The sequence below is a fragment of the Dermacentor albipictus genome, unplaced genomic scaffold (genome assembly GCF_038994185.2).
Source record: "Dermacentor albipictus isolate Rhodes 1998 colony unplaced genomic scaffold, USDA_Dalb.pri_finalv2 scaffold_22, whole genome shotgun sequence".
NCBI lineage: Eukaryota > Metazoa > Arthropoda > Arachnida > Ixodida > Ixodidae > Dermacentor > Dermacentor albipictus.
The window spans coordinates 4,337,733-4,361,082 of NW_027225576.1; the positions used below are offsets into that span (position 1 = coordinate 4,337,733).

General features: G+C 43.4%; 1 protein-coding gene across 1 annotated transcript in view; it reads left to right on the plus strand.

Annotated features, from left to right (window-relative positions):
• The first annotated feature begins 306 nt into the window (after positions 1-306).
• The window catches only part of LOC139052386 (protein transport protein Sec16A-like), a 33,949-nt gene continuing 10,905 nt past the window's right edge, over positions 307-23,350 (plus strand). Inside the window, exons 1-4 of the mRNA XM_070529486.1 lie at positions 307-543; positions 6,565-6,657; positions 10,132-10,231; positions 14,499-14,561. Coding sequence (XP_070385587.1) covers positions 6,628-6,657; positions 10,132-10,231; positions 14,499-14,561 — 193 coding nt within the window. The 5' untranslated portion in view covers positions 307-543; positions 6,565-6,627. The remainder of the gene's footprint in view (positions 544-6,564; positions 6,658-10,131; positions 10,232-14,498; positions 14,562-23,350) is intronic.

Genomic DNA, 23,350 nt, shown 5'->3' on the forward strand with positions numbered 1-23,350 from the left:
ACGGGTCTTTTCTATGGGCTTGCAGCATGCCATATGCGATTTGCACATGTGATTTTGCTATTTGAAGGAATGACAAAGTTGTCATGCTGCTCTGCTAGCGGGGAAAGGTTTCCTCTTGGCAGTAAATTCCACTTGCTAGCTGTAGTTTCAGTACACGTCCAGATGAGCTTCTAGAGGTCAGAAGTTATAATATATTTAGGCAGAGCTGCATCTGTGTCCACAAACTGATGCTTTTGGGATAGCCTGTCTCTTATATTATTACATGTATTTGTTGTTAACGTAATTTCACCCACCGTCTGCTCTCTCTCTCTCTTTTGCTGGCAGGCACAGAATCTTCAGCATCGCCAAACATCACGAGAGCGCCTTAGCAGTGTCAGCAGCACCACAGACACTCGTGATCGAAGGGACAGTGTCGACAGTGCTGCCTTGGCCTCTGGTCGGTCACGGCTACCATCGGGGCCGCAGTCTTCACTCTCCACAGACCAGTCGGCTTCAGAGTCTGAGCGGTCCAAGTCAGCTGCAGCTAACAAGGGAAAGACACAGGTTGGAGCACAGCAGTTTTTTTTTTCATCTCGTAATGCTGCATCAGAGGAGAGCTCAAGAGAAGTGTGTTGAAAAGAGGTGTATAGCCTCCTGCAGTTAAGTTCAATGAATGCATATAGAATTGGAAGTTATTGGCATACATAGTAATGCTGTGTAGATGGGCATAGTGCTGTGTTTGTCTGTTCTTGCTCTTGTTCCATGTTTTTCATTTATTTGTTTTATTTGTTCTAGTTAATTACCGAAAAGTCCACTTAAGTTTGCTTCTGTGAAATAGTATTTGCTATTCCTAACTGGGTAATTCTCATGTATGGTACAGTGAAAGCTCGTTAATTAGAACTTCAATAATTCGAATTTATGGATAATTCGAACTGTACGATTTGGTCCGGCCAAGCTCCACAGAAGTCTATGTATAAAAAAGTCCGTTAATTCGAACGCGAGAAGGTTCCCTCACGGATAATTCGAACTACGCTCGCCTGGCACACGGCCAGAGAAACGCGCCTACTGCCTACACACAAGGCTGTATTGCCTCCAAAACGGAGAGAACGGCAAGAGAAGGCAAAATCGGAAAAAATCTAATCGACGCGCGGTCAGCCAGAAGGCAGCGGCGGCTGCCGCCTCTCCGTTCTACGTAACCTCCGAGACTTCTTGCTCGTTGCGAATCTCGGAGGCTTTCCAAATCTTGTACAGCTAAATGTTGTGCGGAGATGGCACGGCAAGCTCCAAAACACAGCGAATCAAGTACGTCGCAGCTGCGCTTGCAATTAAGAACCAACGAATCAGGGCCTTCGCCACCTTCACATGTTCAGCGTCTTTGTCTCGGCAGTCTTCATCGGTTGTGCACCTCTGTTTTCAGCTTAGGAGGTATCGGCCGTCGCGATTCATTGTGATGGTGTTAAGCCTCGGCTAACGTTCGTTTCAGTGGACATCGGTGGTGTGGCACAGTCGGACCGAGAGCTTCGACTTGAAGATGGCGTGTGCCCGCGGCACACGCCATCACTTTCTGACACGCCAAATTTCTGACATGCCCTACTGCTTCCAAATCGCAGTGTACTGTTGCCCTCCTTCACTTTCGTTAGTTCGAACTTTCGTTAATTCGAACTGAAGCGGCTTCCCCTTGCGGTTCGAATTAACGAGCTTTTACTGTAATGCGTTTGGCAAGTGTACAGCTTCTGAGAAGTATGTGTGGAATTGTTTTAGAGGATGTTAATAGTCATCTTCCTTGTTAATGGCATACCGGTGACTGTTCTGGCCTTATTTTTAGCAGCAGCACCCATCTTACAGTAATAGTGCTGTCCTTGTCATGTTGCAATTTCTGGCCTATAAAGTGATTGTGTTGATCACTCTGGGCTCTGTAGTTATGTTATCTGACTCGCCTAGACTTATTACTTCCTTGTTCCAGTAATAAAATCAAGCCTGAGCAGAGTGTGGTAACATTATGGCATAATCAAAATGAGTCTTGTATGTTATTTGCTAACTTTTGATTATGATTATGATTATTAATGTCAGAAGTTTAAATATGCAAGCATTGGAGGGACCTTGGAGGTTATTTTGCACTACATTTTCACAGATGCTGTTAAAATCTTTTTTACTGCATTTTTTAACTTACTGCAGAGACTGTAGTTTTCTTATTGTGCAAAGATTGATTGCATTGCTACCACTGAGAACATGTAGAATTCATGACGCAGAGATGAACTTGTGGCTGATACTAGCGAAAATCTGAAGCACTTTTGCAAGTTGAAGCTGTGGTTACTGCAAGTGAGGCATTTAATTCGAGCCATAAGGTTGTTTTTTTTATCTGGGCGAAGGAAATAAGAGGTATAGTGCTCAACAAATCAGGTGCTATATAATCCTAGTATGCAGTCCTTCATACACTTTGCACTCTTCATTAAAGTGCTGGGAAGATTCTTGGTTGTAGCCAGTTAAGAGTGACAGATGGGAGTGTCCGTGTGCCAGTAACATCATTTCAACTAGTATTTTCTGAGGCACACAGATTTTGCTGCTTCTGTGCAGAATGTAACCAAGACAACATGCTCAGGCTATTAAGTCCGGCCACGGCGGCCGCATTTTGATGGGGGCAAAATGCGAAAACACCCGTGTACTTAGATTTAGGTGCACGTTAAAGAATCCCAGTCGGTTGAAATTTCCGGAGTCCTCCACTACGGCGTGCCTCATCATCAAAAAGTGGTTTTGGCACGTAAAACCCCATAATTTAATTTAATTTTTAGGCTATTAAGGTAAGAAGTCATTGAGGTAGGCTGATGAAGTATTCTAGTGGCTACTATTTATGACCATGCTGTGTCTTTTCTGTGGTCTGTATATGGTTTTGGTTTTCACTTTCACTGATACTCTGATGCTCTTACAGGTTTAGTTAGACAGGTCAAGTCATGTTACAACATGCGAAGAATTGGAATGAGTAAATGAGCCTTCATTACAAATGCTGTTGTAGATTATAACTGCGAGTGGTAATGCAACAGGCAGCCTAGAAGAGAAATTGTTCATGTATCTGAAATTATGTGTAGCACATTACTACATAGTTTTGCCTACTGCTGTCAGTTATTGCGCTGCAATGCGATGCGAGATGACAAGGCAATGAAAACAGCCAGTTGGTGGCAATATGTACTGGTGAACTGTGCTATCTGGTTACTAAATCAACACACAGAGACGCAACAAGGGACCTGATGAATACAGACCATCAATCATCTCTTTAAAGAAGTGCATATGCAGTTATGCAGGATGCAGAGAGTATGAGACAATTGTGATGTGGTATAGTAACATTTGTGGGTGTTTGAACATGTACCCAGTGAACTAACTTATTTCCTAGCCTATGCACACGACCTGCAATTTGAAGGTGCATAGCTTTGTGTGTCGTGTACGATAGTGCTGAGTGCACCCTTCAAGTCATGGCTGTATGCTAAGGATGTGAATGAGCTCAGTTTTTATGTGCCTTCATATCATGAAAATGATCAGATTTAGCTGGTTTTCTGTTTAGATGAGTTATTAGACCTTTTCTTCTTAGGAACAAAAACTCGGGGGTTGGAAGTGAGACCAACAGTAGGGCTCCAGTGCCATTAGGGTGTGCATATCAAGGCTGGAAAAATTTTTTTGTTGCACACTGTTCTGACGTGTTTGCTTTTTGAAGAAATCATTCTCTCATTTGAACAAAGTGACTGTGGTTGACACCTCCACCATCTTTGTGCTATGCATCTTCGTAAGGTTTGTCACTGAGAACTTCAGGAGTGGCTACTTCACATAAAATGCGGTAGGTCACTCTGAAGAACAGCCTTGCAAAGATCGCCCACAATACGAAAGAGTGGTCTGGAAAAGTGGCTGTGAGAGCTAAAATAATCAATTAATATTTTTGATACTTGCTTGTCAGTAGTTGCCCTGATTTTAAATTATAAATATTTGCTGTGTCTACTCCTGGAGTCTTATGGTATTCAGCTAGTCATTCCAGAGGCACTCTGGCAGTGCTTGTGCAGTGCAGTGCCTGCATGTAACGCAACAATCAAGCTTTACTGCAAACATAATGGTGCTCGAGGTTACAGTGAAGCCTGATTTACTTGACCCGTCTGTCCTCATAGTACAACATTAAAGCTGTCTTGCACGATTTGTTAGTGCTGCCAGAGTGCTCTGAAACAACAGGCTTTCGCAACAATGCACTCTCAGCAGTTAAAACCCCTGACGAATAGAGATGTTTCAGGTTGTTGGAGCAGCTTTGAATGATATCAGAATGGTACAGGACAGATGCCATTTCACGTGCCCCTTGCACACATTCATCTAATTCAGTATTCATTACATAATATTGTCCACCTCCAAGCTGTTTTAGCTTTCACTTCGCCATTTGGTTACTGTATGAATGTGTGTCTCTTTCTTCAACCTCTGGCTATGAAAGTTGGGTGAATTTACAACCAAAGGTGCATTAGAATCGAGGAATTAAAGTATTGCTGTTCTGGTTGTTGCAGGAAACCAGAAACAGGAGTGACCATCGTTGTGGTTGCTTTCTTGCAAAGACGAGAAAAATTAAGAGGTGCTATAAAGTTCCAAATTGGTATCCTGGACGTTAAATCTTTCTATATGCCTATGGCTGGTTAGTGCTTGCGAGGAGTTCACTGGCATGTTTATTTTCCAATGTATTTGAAAGTTCAGCCATTGGCATAAATTGACAGTCTGGAATTTTCAACTTGTTCTTTGCTAACAAGGCATGGATATAATAAAGTGTGTTTATGCAGAATTTTAATGTAAAAAAAATTCACTGCCGTCACGAAGAACACGACCTCCTAGTTCAGTGTTCCAGTGCATCAGAGCATCTTGTATGGTCTGAAGTAATGCAGCAAGTTCAGGGGCAGCCATCACAAAGAATGAATGTTTGCAGGTGGCAGTTTATGAGAATGATGTTGTTAACTGGTTGATGGCTTATCGAGATAGTGTGGCATGTGACCTGCCATGGACTTCAAAGGACTGTTTCGTTATGAGTTTATTACTTTGCCCTAATAGCCTATAAGCATGTCCCTGTCATCTTTGTTTTTGTCCATATGTTCTCTCACTGCATATAAGATGAAGCCTAAAAGCCCTCTGAAACATGAAGCTGAGGTGTGTAGCAGAAGTTGCACCAGGTTATTGAAGCTTTTTGTTTCTTTCCTTTCGGGAAACATTTTGGTGACAGACTTTTATGGTAAAGCTATGGATTAGTTAGGTTGCTGAGAGGCATAGCTATTTATGGCAATGTAAAGGCCAACTTGCTGCATGAAGTAAGTTGTTCTGCCAAGCAAAAGAATATTATGAAACCTTGACAGGAGAGGCGACTCCAGAGCTTGTATTGGCAAACAATCGGCTATAATGCATTTTGGGGGTGCTATCCTTGTGTGTGGCTGAAGTGTTTGTTTTGGAAATGGTGTTATGGATGACAGGTTTATGGCAAGCAGAAAAAGTTTTGCCTGTGTTTGTTTCATTGACATCACAGCAGCAAGATTTTTGTGTAAACTTAGGTTTAGCCAGCTTATCTGGTTACTACCTCACACATGCCAGGAGCCACAAATTGCCTGTTATGGTGACTGATAGCATTTTTGCAGCGGAAGTCATTCATTGAAAGCAAGCAGTGTAGATGTTTGTGCTGATGTGGCATGAGAGGAAGTGGCTAAATTTTCATAATTTCTTGCACTACCAGTCTCGACATTGTGGTGGGCTCATCAGATATCCTGCTATTTGTAGTTAGGCTCAAAAGCCTTGGTACAATGACTAGCTTTATTTCTCCCGTATGCGTGATTGTACGAGGTAATGGTACTGTGGGATGGTCGAGATATGCAATTGAAGAAGCTCAAGGTGAATTCATTAAGCGCTATGTGGTTGCGTGAAAGATTAGCTGTAAAAGCTTGTAATCCCTAGGATGTCATGGAGCTCTGTCTTCGTATCCAATTAACTGTGGTGCTGAACAATGTCTTCATGGCATGTAAAACATGCCTGTGCACATCTGGTACAAAGGATTTTTGGAGAAGGCAGGAAGTCATTGTTTCACTGGCATTCTGTGTTATGTAAGCATAGGGCAAAAAGCGAATGTGCATTGCTTTAAGTCTGTAGCATTCCTACTCGGTAGCTGCTTGGCACAGCTGTTATATATGGCCAAATAGGTAATTCCTTGATGTTCACATGGTCCCTGCGAACTCAAATTGCAGAGAAGCAAGTTATAGGTTTCTATGGCTTTTGTTGCTGTCATTTTGCTAGATGCTGCAACTCCAACATAGCTGTGTATGCACATGTTTGCATAGACATGCGAGGTTATCTTAAGCTTTGTCGTAGCTTGCATAGACATGCAAACTTATCTTGAGCTTCGTTGTAGCCGAGGTGCAACTTCGGCATGCATTGCAGTGTTAGTTCAAGGCATGCACATCACAGGCTGTAGGACCTGTAGTGGTGCAATTCATATATGATCATAGCTTGCTCACCACTGGTGTCACATGTTGTCGCATCAAAAGCCATAGGAGAGCAATGGGGCACTGCTAAGTTGTGCCACTGCGGTATGCGTAGGTGGCTGGCAAGAGTTGGCTGGGGGGCATTTTTGGGAAGCTGCTTCCCAAGGGCCCCAATCAAATGATCCTGCCCGATGATAAGGACCCTGATGTACGTGCCTGTTCTGTACTCGGAATGCTCTCTTTCTCCCTCTCTCCCCTTTTTGCTCTATGCATGGCATGGCTTCAGTTGTGGCATCATCTCTTGCACATTGTCTTTTGTTCTCCTCAAAGTTGATTTGTAGGATATTGTATAGTTGTGCAATAATATTTTTGGAGATACACTGGTTCTTATGACTTTGTCAGGCTCAGACCTTGCACGAAGATCTCTTGCAACTTATTTATGCCATGTCTGAATGTTGCTTGGGCTGTATTTTGCTGTATCCTTGGCTCGTGCTTTAACTTTAGGAAGACTATTGACAATGCTAAAGTGGAGTAAAACACTGTAAAGGCTCAATGTAGCGTTGGTTATATGTTGCCTAATGATGCATATTGTGCGACTCTTGGTTTCATTGGCAATTTTTTAGTTTTTTGAGCACATTTTGTTGATTGCAGCTGAAGTACTTGCGTGGAACATGCAAGTGTTGCAGCTACATGTGCCATTAAGCAACTGAAACTGTTGAACGCCCTTTGTCCTAAGCCTGAGCCAGCCATATATTTTCAACAATATTAATTTGAGTTAATAATATGCATAAATCTGAAAATACTGTTATACAGGTAAATGCATGCATCATGGCTTCAGAGAAACCTACAGCTGAGCCTTGCATGCCAGGACAGAGAAACCTCTAATGCGGCAGTTTGCCTTCTAAACATTCCCTTTCAAGTACTCATCTTACATTTCAAGCTTTCAGGGAGGAACTGTCATTTCTACACAGCTTAAAACTTTCAGCAGGAACTTATCATGATGAAATAATGTGCTGCAGTGATAAACAAAAATGTGGGCACTTTAGGAAAAGTACAATTACCCAAGTGCAATATGTGACAGAGTTTGCACAGGCAAAGTAGTTACTTGCATTCTCACATCACAGTGCACCGCCCATTTCCTTCTACCAAGTTGTGTTGCCTTCTCTGAGTGTTATTCATTCCAATTACTCATCCAAGTTTAGTACCAATTATTGTAAAATCCATGCATTTTCACTGCTTGAGCCAAAAATGCCATGGAAGCAGACAAATATGTGCATATTGCTCACATATTTGATTGCTAAATTGTTCTACTAATGGGCATTGACCAAGACTGAGCATGAATCATCTATGAGTACGCTGACGAAAGTGGTGGCAGTCACTTGCAATAGTGTAAATTAGGGGGTCATGCCACAAGGAACAGGGTCAATGAAAACACACACCTTCACCTGCTTAAACGTTAAATTGTCGGTAGCCTGTGTTCACTTAGTTTATGATAGCTGGATCACATAGCTTTAGAATGCGTCCATTGAGTGGTGGCAACTACAGTTGGCAAGCAAGCTGCCTACTTTGATGTTCTCTCTATCTCTCTCTCTGTCATGGGTTCTTCCATTGTCTCCTGCTCTTTTATGAGATAGCCCGGCTAGAGTGTTTGTGTTTGTAAAGGCTGTTTGATGTTGGCTATGCCACTTATTGTTGTGGAGAGGTGACAGTGCAAAGGCAGAAACACTGCAGGAAGAACGAATGAAAAGGACCAAACTGCTTTTTGCGTAAACTTGTGCCCAAAAAGCTAAACAATGCTGAAGGGACGATTGTAGGGAGCACATTTAGTGGTTGTCAAGTTTTATGACACTGCTCGAACCTGTCTGCTGTTTATACACGTCATCATATGTTCCAGAGAAGTTGGTAGGGTTCGTGTCAGTTTTAACGTCGTACTACAGTATTCGCGATGTGCAAGCAATTTGATAATGAAGGGCCTATCTCGCTAGTGAGGTGACAACATTCCCAAAGGTTCCAGTACAGCAGAGCCACAATTTTGTAGTGATGCCTTCCGTTGGATTCTATGCCACTCTGGCGCATCGTAGCCGTAGTCGCCTTTGCGCTATAAAACCCTACATACCAACCTACTAACTCTTATCAACTATTCACGGCTGGCTCACCCTATTGATAACATGCGCAGAGTGTAGCTCTGACCACTGACGAAGTGCAAGAAAGAATAGAATCAGAAAAGGTATCGCTGCAAATGAGTCTTGTGTGTAACAGTGTCAATCCAGTGCAAGCAATCAACCAGTCGAAAGTATAACAATGTATGCATGACAGCATAACTGTCAATAGGGAAAGCAGTTGCGTTGGATGCACTGTCATGCTCTGCTTTAATTAAATTATTAGAACTAACTTGAATTGATTAGTTGTCCAAAATGATCTGTGCAACTTGTTAGGCATATAGAATTATCCCATTAGAATTATTCCGAATGTTCAGCTTAATAAATTTGAATTGTCAAGCTTTCACTACATTTACTTGTCAAACTTGAGAAAGTCCAGTGCCACATTATGTGGTTTAGTTGCATTATATTCACACAAATACCAGAATTCCTGATGGATACATGATGTTCATGCAAGTGCTATAATTACAAATTTATCTAGTAGGTGCAGTCATGTAGCAGAGAGCAGATATAGGTGGATGTTCTTTTATGCATCTCTGACTGGGTATGCAGGAGCTGATGGTGTTCCTTGAAAAAGCATGGGCAGTACCATCTTAGTTGACAACAGTGGTCAAACAAACGATCCCTCTGAAGACAACATTTCTACAACATTTCTTGTCTTCCTCAGGGCAAAGACAAGCTCCTTGTCGAAGAAATGTTGGCTCCAGATGCATCTCTTGTTCGACCACTGTTGACAATTTCAAGTTTCTGTCTTCCGCGAACCTCATTGTAATTGACAGAAGCACCTGATTTTACCAAAATATCTTGTCACCGCAGATATTTTTCCAGCTACTTGGCTTAAGTCTATGAATATACAACTTACCTGCGTTGCTACAGTTCTTATGAATTATCTGTAGCAAATTAGTGGTTTCGAACTGTGCACTTGCTTTCACCCTACATTTCACTGACCATTGCAGGTAGGCTAGTAACAATGCATTATGTCTTGCCTCTTCTGTCGGAAATGCCTGTTGCAGTGGCCTAGCAGCTATGGCATTGTGCTTGTAAGCACGAGGTCGTGGGCTCAATTCTCGGCCACAGCAGCCGCATTTCTATGAGGGAAAAATGCAAAAAAACGCCCATGTACTTAAATTTAGATGCACGTTAAAGAACCCCAGGTGGTCAAAATTAAACTGTAGTCCCCCACTATAGTGTCCTTTGTGATCACATTGTGGTTTTGGCATGTAAAACCCTCAAATTTAATTACTTTAACTTCTGTCACAAGGTTATACTGTAGTGGATTGGCGCCTGTTCACAAGTGTGCATCTACCTTTGCTCTAGGCAGTGCTCAACAGCATGCTGCCTTCATGCTCCTTTTGGCATTACATAGATTTGTCTGCTCTTGCCTTTCACACTATCTCTGACTGTTCAGTCCTTCTGCTTTGCCTGCTTGACTGCACGCCTTTTGGTGGGGTGGTGGTTGGTGCCTGGTAGCACCTTTGTGCTCTCACATTGCTCACCACTGTCTCACTGTATTACGTGTACAGATTGTATGGGATGAGCAGAAGTGCTGGGTCGACAAGAACGCTGCGCCTGGTGAAGCGGAGAATCGGATGGCAGCTCCACCGTCGGACACAAGCTTTGGAGGTGAGCTGTAGTGCTGCTTTTTCATTTTCATTGCTGCTCCTAGTTGCCTCAGTTGAACAGCAAGCATAGCTTCCCATTCAGCAACGAAGTGCTGTATGCTCACAATATTCTGTAACAACCAAAGGAATGCAGTCACAAATACACTGCTGACCAACTCATAGAATATGCTTATTGATGAACCAACCAAATCTTCATTTGCTAATTTCCATAGCATCAACTTTTTGATGCTATGCTATATTGATGATGCAAACTTTTTTGAATGTTAGCGGCCCTCACGAACTATGTTTTGTAGCGCAGAAGTGCAGAGGGCAGATGGATTACAGACTTGTGGGTAGAGCTTGTGCTGAATTCTTAGGTTGTCACTTAGTATAGCCACTTTTACAGGTGCCATTCATGGTGTGTGCCACATGCCACTTGGCTGAAGCAGTAGAAGCAAAGAAATAACCTAACCTGTGGAGGGGGGGGCACGTTTCCCAACTATTTTTCTTCTTTTTCCCGAATGGTGTCAAGTGCTCATTGTGACAATGAAGCCTTGTGTCGCATTATGTCATGCACAGAAGGACCCCTGAAAGTGGTTTTCCTTACTGTTGGTCCCAATACATGGTCCAGAGAATGCATGTCTAATCTGAAGTTGAGAGTATGACGGAAGCCCGTCTGGTCGGGATGATGCATACTTAAAAGGAAGAGGTCTGGACACCGACCAAAAATGGTTTAAAAGAGTTACGTTTCGGCTCCCCCACGGGAGCCTTGTTCACAATGAAATGTTCACAATTTTTTCATAGTGAACAAGGCTCCCGTGGGGGAGCCAAAACGTAACTCTTTTAAACCATTTTTGGTCGGTGTCCAGACCTCTTCCTTTTAAGCATGTCTAATCTGCACCTATTTTGCATCCCACTCAGCTGGAAAAGTACCTACTGGATAATGGTTAAGAATTAGTGCTATAAGAAGGGCATATGGCAGTTGAGGGTTAACAGATGTATAGACTAGCCACCTATATTGGTTAGTGCAAAAGCTTTTTGGGATCACATTTAGCTTCAATGTTCCTTGCTGTGAAAAGTAGACACTTTGTAGACTTCAGATGTCCAGAAGGATTCAGTCAATCGAAGTACTAATTGTTTAATATTGTGACCTCCTCATAGTGGCTCCTCATTCACAGACTGAATTTATGTATATGCAGGGAAACACAATCCTGTAGGTATTACCTTAGTTGCACCCTCTTTCCCCCTTCCTTGTTTTTCTTCCTCCCAGTTGAAATTATCAAAGACATCAATTATCAAACTTTGCAGCAGATGTAAATATTTTAGCAAAAAAAATATTGTTACATTGTTTCAGCTGAATTGAGGTTCAAATGTCGCAAAGGCACCTTTGTGAGCCAAGTAAAAGGAATACTTGATATCATTTCTTGGCTCTGTTTGACCGTCCCTGGCCCTTGCGCCATAAAACCCCATATTAGAGCACTGCACAGGCGTGATTTTTTGGCCCGGGCCTCGCCTGGTCCCGCTTCATGAAGCTCGAGCCCAGCCCAGCCTAGGCCCGGCCCGGGCACGCTGGAGGAAATTTGTTGATGGTCATGATCATTATTGGTGCCTTGCCCTTTGTAGCGGACAACCCATGCGGAAAATCCGGTGTGCACGTGCATTGAAATGTTCCTTTACCCCTGGTGGTAGCTGAGCAGATAAGCTGTTGCACTTCTAAGCTCTAGGATGCGGGTTCAACTCCCGGCCAATGTGGCTGCATTAAAGGGACACTAAAGGTTACTATTAAGTCAACGTGGACTGTTGAAATACCATCCCAAAAACATCGAAACGCTTGCTTTGTGCCAAGGAGAGACTTATTTTAGAGAAAATACGTTCTGAAGCATCCGCGTACCTCTAGCGCAGTTCAAATCGCCCGCCCTCTGATCAAGGAGTACTGACATCATGGTCTCATAGTGACGTTGCACCATCAGTGAGTAGAACGGCGTCCGCAGACGGCGCTACGGCTTTTCTGTGCAAAACGCGAGCGTGCGGCCAGAAACAGAGCCAAGACAGAGCCGACAGCAGAGCGAAAGCGGGAGTATGGTGGCTAGCGGAAGGAGAAACGCACGACCATAAGCTGGTACTTTATTCTATGACGCAAACTTCGACGCTCGTCGCAATGGACCCTAACAACGACAGATTGGCTCGCGACACTGGGCTCAACTTCAGCGATTTGAGCACTGACGAGCGCGACCTGCTACCGAGGGCTCGCGCAGCCGGCGTCGTTGCGTACTGCGACGGCGCCCTCGAAACCGGCCCTCCGGAGCGGGAAAGCAACGAGGGCTTCCCACGACATCACATGGACGTGGCATTCTCGCTGCTTGTTCCAAATGAAAGTTTCGCGAGCCAGCAGAACCTGCACAGCACGACACGATAACGAAACTACTGAAACTCCAAAGCGTTCGCGGCGCAGAGTCGAGCGAAAACGAAACCTTTCGACCACCCATACTACGGAAGGGTAACGTCAAAATGTTATTTTTTCTTAGAATCGAATAGACGTAGACAAGTAGCATTTTCTTCCGTCTTATAATCGAATGAAATTATATTTTTAATACGAGTAGTTGAGTATTAGTAACACAAGTTATGAGGAGTGCTTTCGTCATCGGGCTAGTACCGGAATGTCGCTGGGAAGTCTCAAATCGTGTCATGCATTTACCTCAATTTCTCGGTTACTAAAGCTCTGTTTGCGATTATATTGACGCCTTAGACGTTCTAGAACATTGCTCTACCACTTTAACTTGACTTTCTGGTAACCTTTAGTGTCCCTTTAAGGTGGAGGAGAAATGCAAGAACACCCATGTACTTAAATTTAGGTGCCATTAAAGAACTCCAGGTGGTCGAAATTAATCCAGTCTCCACTATGGCATGCCCCGTAATCATATTGTGGTTTCGGCCCGTAATAACCCAGAAATAAGTGAAATAGTGCTTATGCGGTACATGAAAACCCATCACAATTAAAAGCATAGTGTCAATAAAAGACAGCATTTCTTTTTTTTTCATAGTGTAGAGCTATCATGAAAAAGCTCATTCTCTTTAATGCTTTTGTGTACACTTTGGAAACATTAATGATTCGAAAAACTTATAAAAGGGGCTCTTCGTTAATAATTTGTTGCACCAAGATAAAAAAAGCTTCAAGGTTATATAGGGTGTTTCACGTAACTTGAACCAAAATTTTAATAATGTGGTTAACCACAGCTGAGTAAAAACAACAACATATGGTTTGCCGTCATGTGGTACTCCTCGAAATATTTTTATGTTCCCCTTAATTAGTTATTTACTGAGATCAAGTATTCGAAATTCTTAATATTCTCTTTAGGGCCAAGTGCATTTTGTAACATTGTAGAGGGGATTTAGAAACAACAAGTTCAACTTTTTGTAGCAGCGTACACGCTGTGGGGTGATTTTTTTCTGCATGTAAAGAAAGCCAGTGAAATATGAACTAAAACCATGTGCTTGCGCTCAAAAGTAATGTCTGTTTCTTCAAGTAGACCAGCTCATGAACTAGAATTGTGCTATCTGGCACAGGCAATTTAAAAATATTTTTGAAAGGGTTCGCTGAAACACCCGTTGCATGTACAAACAGCGAATTCACAAGCATACAGCATATAAAATAAAGGAACAACTACAGAAAGACACCCACTGCATTAGTGCTAAAATACTATAAATAGGTAGTATTTAGAGTGGTAATAGTGCAATCGTAAAAGTGGTAACAGGGAAATGGTTTGAAGAGCGCTTTCTTGTATAATTTAATCTTCATTACGCAGAAACACTGTTTGTTATGTGGAATAGAAAAAAATTAGCACTTTTTTTTTCTAAGGTACCCTACCAGCCAGCTCTTTGTACATGTCGCTTCAGCTTGGCACAGAATACCTTAGATCATACAATGCATAATGTTCACATGTACTCGAAGGCCCAACTTAGGCCCTTTAATGAGTGGGCCCGAGTCCGGCCCGACCCACGGTCTCAAGCCTGGGCCTGGCCCAGGCCTACCAAAAGAATGTTACGGACGGCCCGTCCCAGGCTTTCGGGTCGGCTCGGGTCTGTGCAGTACTATACCCCATATATTATCATGTGAGCCAAATAACCGTAGAGATGATTTCATTGCATCAAACACATCAGGTCACATAACCAGGCAAGAAAGCATGGTTAGCTGTGAGAAAAAAAGTTGCTGGAATATGTGCTGCCAAGAGGCAAAAGTACATTGCTGTGAAGGGGACTCAATTAGTCTCTTTTTTTTGTATCTGGTCTAGGCAAGCCAAGTCCACTGAGTAGCAAGCCAGGAGAGAACCGCTTTCAACTGAGCAAGCAGCGCTGTGAGTAAATGTAGTAAACATAGTAAATGTGTTGTGGTAAATGTGTCATGTGTAACTAATTTCGAGGGAGTTTCGTTTATCTTATGGAAAACCTCAGTGGTATTGCTGCTAGGCAGTGTTGTACAATTTTTTGGATGTGCACTACTTGTTGGCAAACTGTTCCACAACAATGTTTATTTATTTCTTTGTGTTGTGCAATGACTTTGTTCTCATAGAAGTCTCCTCATTTTTCACAGTCCTCATTTAGTCTCTTTGTAAATGTCAAGACTAGAAATTGTCTCTTCTGGGATCTGCCTGGCTTCATCTCCTACTTACATGAGGAAGGATTTGTGTGTGTGCTTTTCAAAACATAAGGGCGTCGATGAGGATTGACTGTCGGGCTAGTTGGTTCAGGATTATGTAATCAGCACCGTGTCACTGTGCTTCTTGTGTAATCCCATCTGTTACACTGTTTTCATCAAATAAGAGTGTCAGCCATCTTGAATTCAACACTTCAAATGTGGATGCTATTCAGCTAGACTGAGCTTGTGTGCGGTTCATTTTCAGTGTCGTTACACTATCATGTCTTTTTCCAGGAAAGAGCAACAATACATTCGTGCTTTACGAAGTTTCAGAACTCTTTTTTTGAAAACACAATTATCCATCTTTCATTTGTAATGATAACCCACATACTACAATGGATTAGTGAGAATCTGGCAAACATACTTTTGAAGTACGATTATGTGACATAAACAGACAATGAAGCCAGGGAAAACATAGGGGAAATTAGTGGATGTGTTTAGTTGAAAGGTACAAATAACAAGGAGAAGGGAAATTGAACTGAACGAAAAGACAACTTCCCACAAGTTGGAGCCGAGCTACATGTTATGCATCACTTATAAAATGCTTTACCATTAACTCTTCCCTTTGCCACTAGAAGTGCGCTCATTTTCGGTGCTTTGATGCTATAATGCCTTATTTTAAGAAGTAGCCGTTGCAACTCGCACCGTGATACATAAAATTATAGCCTGATCACTGGTGTTTTGAATAGATTTAAGCAGTAATAGTTGCCTAGATAGTTATTTAGAATTGTTATGTGAATGTGAAACTGTACTGTAATGTGGAGTGTTGCCTAATATTGTACAGTAATGAATAAGAGCACTTGCACAAGAAGTGTTCAACATGTAAACAATTAGACTGCTAGTCAAGCTTTGGCCTGAAATTGACTGCATGCTCTTGTGTAAGTGAAAATTCCACACGATGAGAGGGATTGTTTGTAGTAATGTGTAGTAGCGGTAATAATTGCTCAGACAGGTTTTGAAAATTATTTGAAACTGTATTGTAATGTGGAGTGTTGCACAATATTGTACAATAATGAATAAGAGCGCTTGCACAGCGGTGTTCAAAATGTTAATGATTAAACTGCTAGTCAAGCTTTGGTTGAAGGTTGGTCTGAAGTTGACTGCATGCGCTTGTGAGAGTGAAAACCCCACAAGACGGGAAGGATTGTTTGTAATAATTTCTATATGCTGTCAAAATGCTTCTGGATAAAAACAACCCACGATGGAAAAAATTAAGTTGCACTTGATATTATTTAAACACAATTATCAAGATAACATGCAGTCGTGAGCACTTACCATTGTTTGAGACATATATAAAACAGCCTATACATCGACTCACAAAATTAGACAACCCGGCAGAAGCTTCCGTGTCTTCATTGCTGCTGTAATTTAAAAACTGTGTTACCTGGTCGACCAAAGTGCAAATATTGCATTGTTTTATTGAGGAAGTGCCAAGAGCTCTAGAGACTAGTTTCAACGATCATCATCATCAGCCTGGTTATGCCCACTGCGGGGCAAAGGCCTCTTCCATACTTCTCCAACAACCCCGGTCATGTGCTAATTGTGGCCATGTCGTCCCTGCAAACTTCTTAATCTCATCCGCCCACCTAACTTTCTGCCGCCCCCTGCTACGCTTCCCTTCCCTTGGAATCCAGTCCGTAACCCTTAATGACCATTGGTTATCTTCCCTCCTCATTGCATGTCCTGCCCCATTTCTTTTTCTTGATTTCAACTAAGATGTCATTAACTCGCGTTTGTTCCCTCACGCAATCTGCTCTTTTCTTATCCCTTAACGTTACACCCATCATTCTTCTTTCCATAGCTCGTTGTGTCGTCCTCAATTTAAGTAGAACCCTTTTCGTAAACCTCCAGGTTTCTGCCCCGTACGTGAGTAGCGGTACGACACAGCTGTTATACACTTTTCTCTTGAGGAATAATGGCAACCATGATCATGATCTGAGAATGCCTGTCAAACGCACCCCAGCCCATTCTTATTCTTCTGATTATTTCAGTCTCATGATCCGGATCCGCAGTCACTACCTGTCCTAAGTAGATGTATTCCCTTACCACTTCCAGTGCCTCGCTACCTATCATAAACTGCTGTTCTCTTCCGAGACTGTTAAACATTACTTTAGTTTCTGCAGATTAATTTTTAGACCCACCCTTCTGCTTTGCTTCTCCAGATCAATGAGCATGCATTGCAATTGGTCCCCTGAGTTACTAAGCAAGGCAATATCATCAGCGAATCGCAAGTTACTAAGGTATTCTCCATTAACTCTTATCCCCAATTCTTCCCAATCCAGGTCTCTGAATACCTCCTGTAAACACGCTGTGAATAGCATTGGAGAGATCGTATCTCCCTGCCTGATGCCTTTCTTTATTGGGATTTTGTTGCTTTCTTTGTGGAGGACTACGGTGGCTGTGGAGCCGCTATAAATATCTTTCAGTGTTTTTACATACGGCTCGTCTACACCCTGATTCCGTAATGCTTCCATGACTGCTGAGGTTTCGACTGAATCAAACGCTTTTTCGTAATCAATGAAAGCTATATATGAGGGTTGGTTATATTCCGCACATTTCTCTATCACCTGATTGATAGTGTGAATATGGTCTATTGTTGAGTAGCCTTTACGGAATCCTGCCTGGTCCCTTGGTTGACAGAAGTCTGAGGTGTTCTTGATTCTATTTGCGATTACCTTAGTAAATACTTTGTAGGCAGTGGACAGTAGGCTGATTGGTCTAGAATTTTTCAAGCCTTTGGCATCCCCTTTCTTATGGATTAGGATTATGTTAGCGTTCTTCCAAGATTCCGCTACGCTCGAAGTCATGAGGCATTGCGTATACAGGGTGGCCAGTTTTTCTAGAACAATCTGCCCACCATCCTTCAACGAATCTGCTGCAAACAATTCAACGATACCTCGAGTCCATTTTCATTTTTCCACACTCCCTAATCTGCCAAAAATTGTCAAACTTGACCTGTAGTTACAGTTCAATCATTATTGCGGACATTGCATGCTGTTGCTAGTAGAAGAACTTTAACGAAAAGGTTTTAACAACCATGCAGAAAAAGTGTGCATCAAATTAAGCAATTTCTTCAGGTCTGGTAAGGAAAGAGTTAAACTGCTGTGGCAACCATCCTCCTGTTCACTTTCGAGGGTATTTGTGTATTTATACAAGATTAGCCCTGGGCGTGTTCGAGCCCCTCGGCTTGCCTTATTTTTCTCACTCATTGTGTAGCGAGGGCCTTAGCTTTGGTAGCTGTGATACCATGAGGTAGCAATTGAAAGTTTATTGGCCATTTGCCTGCTTCTAAGTTTACATGTACTATGTGATGCCTATGATTGGAAAGATGTTTAGAAAGATCTAACACTCCAAAGGGTTCCTTTATTGTTTTCCTTTGGGAAACCCAGGGGCCTTCATGGTAGATAGATGAAACCACAAGTCCCAAACACAGATGAGAAATGTGCCATTCGACGTTCTTATGCTGCACATATCACAGATGACTAGAGAAAAGAAAAAGAACAGTTATCTTTTCATGTTTGAATTCTGCCTCATCTGCTTTTGGGGCCACCTACCTGTCCAGGTGTCTGGATTCAGGTAGGCCACAACTGGGCTAGCACGTATGTGTGTGACTGCTCTCTGGCCAGGCTCTTGTATGGTGGTGGAATGGTTGAGTATTTCCCCGGTCTGTTCGCTCCATCGTCTGTGTAAATGTGTGCTGGAGCCACACGGTCTGTGTACTTTTTACGCGACCTTTTCATCTGTAAACTTGTCATGTGGATTTGCTTTAGATATCCGTTTAGCTGTAACCACGAGCTGCAAGCTCTAAGTAGGCAATGACACGCAATCCACACACAATGTCTGGAAAGAGAAGAAACAGAAGCAGCAGGTATTCTTAAAGTGGAAAGGGAGGCTCAGTAAAAGCAGCTGCAGCAGCATTTCCTTTGAATATTGAGAAGGGTGCGTAAATCGCAAGCGACAGTGCGCCTCTGTATTTTATGCAAGAGAGAGAGACAGAGGAAAGGGGAAAGGCAGGGAGGTTAACCAGAGGGGAAGATTCGGTTTGCTACCCTACGCTGGGGAAAGAGGGGAGGGGGAGGTAAAGTGATAAAGGAGCACAGACATGCAATCACTGTCGGTCACTGTCGCCGCATACTGTCACTGCACAGCACATTAGCACTTGCAGTACTATGAACATCTGTTCATGCTACAGCCGCTTGTCCAATTCTGTCGCCCTCAATAACCGCAACAGTGCCGTCGTCGCCCTCTGCTGCGATGGCTTGTGATGGCGGCATTTTAATATAACTACCTCTGTTAGAGGTCTTCGGTCAAAGCGCCCTATCACGTTTGCGAGCGATCGTCTCTGTAAATTGTAGCAAGGACAGTCACAGAGAAGGTGTTGAAGAGTCTCCTCGTTACCACAGTTATCACACGAGACGTCGTCGGCCCATCCGATTCGTAAAGCAAAAGACTTGGTGAAGGCCACCCGTAGCCATATTTAACAAAGCAGGGTAGCTTCGTGACGGCAGAGGCCAGCTGGAATGCAAAGGCGTAGAGAGGAGTCTAGGTTGTGCAGCCGGTTGTTTTGACAACCTCCTGCATTCCACAAGGAGAACGTAACATTACGGCTAAGCATTCGCGGCATCTGTCCTTGATAATGGTATCGGCTCCTCTTCGTCGCCTTGAAGAGCCGACCGAGCAGCGTTACCGGCGTGTTTGTTTCCTATGACGCCGCAGTGACTTGGAAGCCACTGAAATGTCACGTGGTGTCCTTTCTCAGTCAAAGTATGGATTAGTTCTCTAATCTCAAATACCAGTTGTTCGTGTGGTCCACGCCGCAGGGCTGATAGCAAAGACTGCAGTGCTTCCTTCGAGTCACTGAATATTGACCATCTTCGCGGTTGTTCTAGGCTGACGAGGCGAAGTGCAGCACGAAGAGCTGCAAGTTCCGCAGTCATCGGTGTCGTTGGGTGACATGTCTTGAAACTGATAGTGGTGGCTTACGCTGGGAAAACCACGGCACCAGAGGAACACTGGAGAGTTGCCGATCCGTCAGTATGAATTTGTACGTGGTCGGTGTACCTCTTGTTTAAAAGGAGCAGAGTTAGTTGTTGTTAGTTAGAGTTATTTAGATGTATATGTACTTCATTTTTGAACATACCAGTGTAGTACAGGTTAATAATTGAGTGGACTTAGCTCAGTATAAGTTAGCCTGATGTAGTCAAGAGTTCTGCATGTGCTGCTAGTAATTTCATCTATGGGTTGGTTCCGTGAAACGTTTGAACATAAATTAATTCCCCAAGTATTCTGTGCACAGTTGCAATAATAATGCCATTCATCGAGTAATCGGAAGACTTGGGGTTAGTAGCCGTAGTGAAAGGTATAGCCTTAGCTTTTTAAACAATATTTTCATTTGCCACTGTTTACACCAATCGGCAATGTTATTGAGGTCAATTCGCAAAGTGTTAGTGTCGGAAGGGTTAATTCAATTATGCAATCACCTGTAGATAGTCTAACTGTAGATCTGATATTACTGCTGATGTCGTTGATATATAGTAGGAATAAAATCGGTCCCAATACAGTCTACTCTCGTTACAATGGACCCACGAACAACTGACTTTTGGATACATTGCAATCTCGATGATACGAATCTCACGGGGTCACGGAAAAGATTCGTATTAGCCGATATTCGTATCATCCAAACAATTAAATCTAGCTAAATTAAAGAGTGAGAGGTGAATTCACTCAGGCGCACTTACGTAAAAAGCATTTATTTCTTGAAGGAAAAGTCTCCGATGTCCTTCTGCTTCTTTTTCTTTGTCAGGTCAATTAGCAGACTTTGCTCAAATCCATAAAAATGCGTGCACGTGTCGTCGCTGATTTCATCCGCGGCCATAGCACGCCTCAGAACTTCGAGCGCATGCAGCGTTTCAGCCGCTGGTGGTGGTCCTTCGCCGTCACCCACGTCAAAGACAAGAACGCGGCTAGAAGCACAGCAGCCACTCCGTCCGATGGCACGCGGAAAAGGAGGAAAAGCACAAAAGCAACGAAAGTGCCGCCGCTTCAAACTCTTCGCGCCCAGTCGCGGCCTCCGCGCTGTCCGGTGCCACGTCCGCGCCTCCGCACCAGAAGAGAGAGGGAGAAATCGCGTAACTGCGCGCTGTTCTCTTTCACTGCCGTCGGTGGGGCTCGCGGTCGCGTCCGTCCGTGCGCTGGAATGGTGCCAACTGTGGCCTCTTCTCCGCGCAGCGGCGCAACCTCCTCCCCTACTTAGCAACAGGCGCGCCGGTCGGGGGCGCAGCTGCGCAGAGCAACTGTGACGTCACACAGTAGCGGTGGAACGAGCGTGCGGGCGTCGGCAGTGGCAGCTGCACCGCCGCTCCTTCGTCAGACGTCTTCTTGCAGTCGAGTGAGACCCGTAGCTCCGAAGCGGCCCGTGATTGCGCGCCAAGCGGTTCTGGAAGCGGCAGCGGACGCCGGATTCCCCCAACATCAAACGCCAGTAGAACAAGGAGCGAATGCGCGTGCGACGAATGAACATGTCACCAGATGCGAAAGCAAGGGAGGCAGAACGGAAATGCCAACAGCGGCTGATTAGATTGCCGGGTACTAAAGGCAGGGAAGCAGAACGCAAGCGGCAGCAGCGACAGGCGATATCGCCGAACACCAAAGCGAATGAATTGGAGCGCAGACGGCAGCAGCGTCTGGCCTTCGCCAAGCACACTTCAAATTTCCAAAGTGTCTTCGGTAATATTCGTATCAACCGATGCGGGTCGTAAATTGATTCGTAACAACCGTTCTCTAGCACATTGGAAAGTAATGGGGCTCGACCGAGACCACAGAAAAATTCTTATCATCCAGAAATTCGTATTAGCCGTGATCGTATCATCGAGATTCCACTGTATAACGGACCATATTTCAGCCTTAGTTTGTTCTACCTTTTTTATCAATGCAACGAAATTCGCTTTTAACCGACCTCGCTACAACGGACTATCGGCTACAGCGGAAGAAATAAGCGGCAATTTATTAAAAATCGGGCATATAAAATGTAATTTTGCCATGTCAACACAGGCTGACAACTGAGTTGCGAGGGTCAGCCAACGATGCGGCTCAATATTGCCCGCGTGAGAGAGGAAGGCAGGGCAGAAACACGCCATCTTCTTTTGCGCGCGAGGCACGAGGGGGGGAGGCGACAAGAGGGGGTTCTACTCCGGCGGCTGCTGCTTATGGCGCGGGCCTAATCTTCGAAGCGATCTGTGATGTGGACAAAGTGCGCCCAGTGCTGGTAGCCTCATATGCGCTGTGCTTTCGACGTTTAGTTCGCGTTGAAACGAGAGACAGTAGAAGGTGAATTCGCTCACTGCTGCTGCTGCGCTTATCTTGCTTAATTTGCTCTCGCAGTCTGTTTTGCCTCTGAAGTGAAACTGCGACTTTTTTTTTTTTACTTTGCACGTTCGTCACTCTTTGCAATAAAGTTGTTAGACATTGTGACGAAAATTTTGGAAGTGAGACATTTCAGATATTATGGACTTCGGATAAAATTGACTTTTCTTTTTTCTTTTTTTTTCTTTCTTCTTTTTTTTTATCAAAGTCTGTTGTAATGAGAGTCGACTGTACAGAGTCCTGCAGCACCCTGAATATTACTAGGGATAGCGAAGAAGAAAACTTATTAGCAGTTACAAATTGGTGCTGGTTAGTTAAGAAGTTGACAGTTCAGTTCGTAGTCCTACTACTATATATATTAAAACAGCAAAGACTCATTAATAATTGGTTATAAGCTACTTTGTCAAAAGCCTTTGCAAAATCAATAAATATGGTGTCTATTTGTGATGAATCATTAATAGCTTGCTATATGTCTGTGACTAGCTCAAATAACTGCGTCTCACAGGAGCGACCTTGTTGGAACCTATTTAGGTTAATGAAGATAACGTAGTGCTCTGTTAGGTATTTCATAATTGCTGGCAGAGTAATGTGTTCTTATAGTTCACATGGCATACTGGTCAGTGAAATGGGTCTGTAGTTAGAGACAGATGATGGATCACCAGACATAAATATTGAAATTATTTCAGCTATTTTCAATCTGTCAGGAACACATCCTGAATCATTAGATTGTCGAAAAAGACAAGTGTAAATGAGGGATATCACTGTTTCAGTTATTTTTAGTACAGTTTAACTCACTTATAACCATACTGGTTTTAACAATATATCCGTAGTAACAATGAGAAGCTACTGCACCATCAACTTTTGTATGTTTTCTATCATGAAATAACCCACCTACTACAATGCCCCCATGCTGCATTATCGGTTATAACGATGAAGCCTGGCTGCTGGGTGTCCATGCCGAAAGATAGTGGAATGCAAAATCCTTGAAAAGAAAAAGAAATCTGAGGTACTGCACCTTCACCCGCCGCCCCAATAGCCGCTGTGCGCTCATACAGTAGAACCTGTTTTCCAGCCTTCTCCGCATTG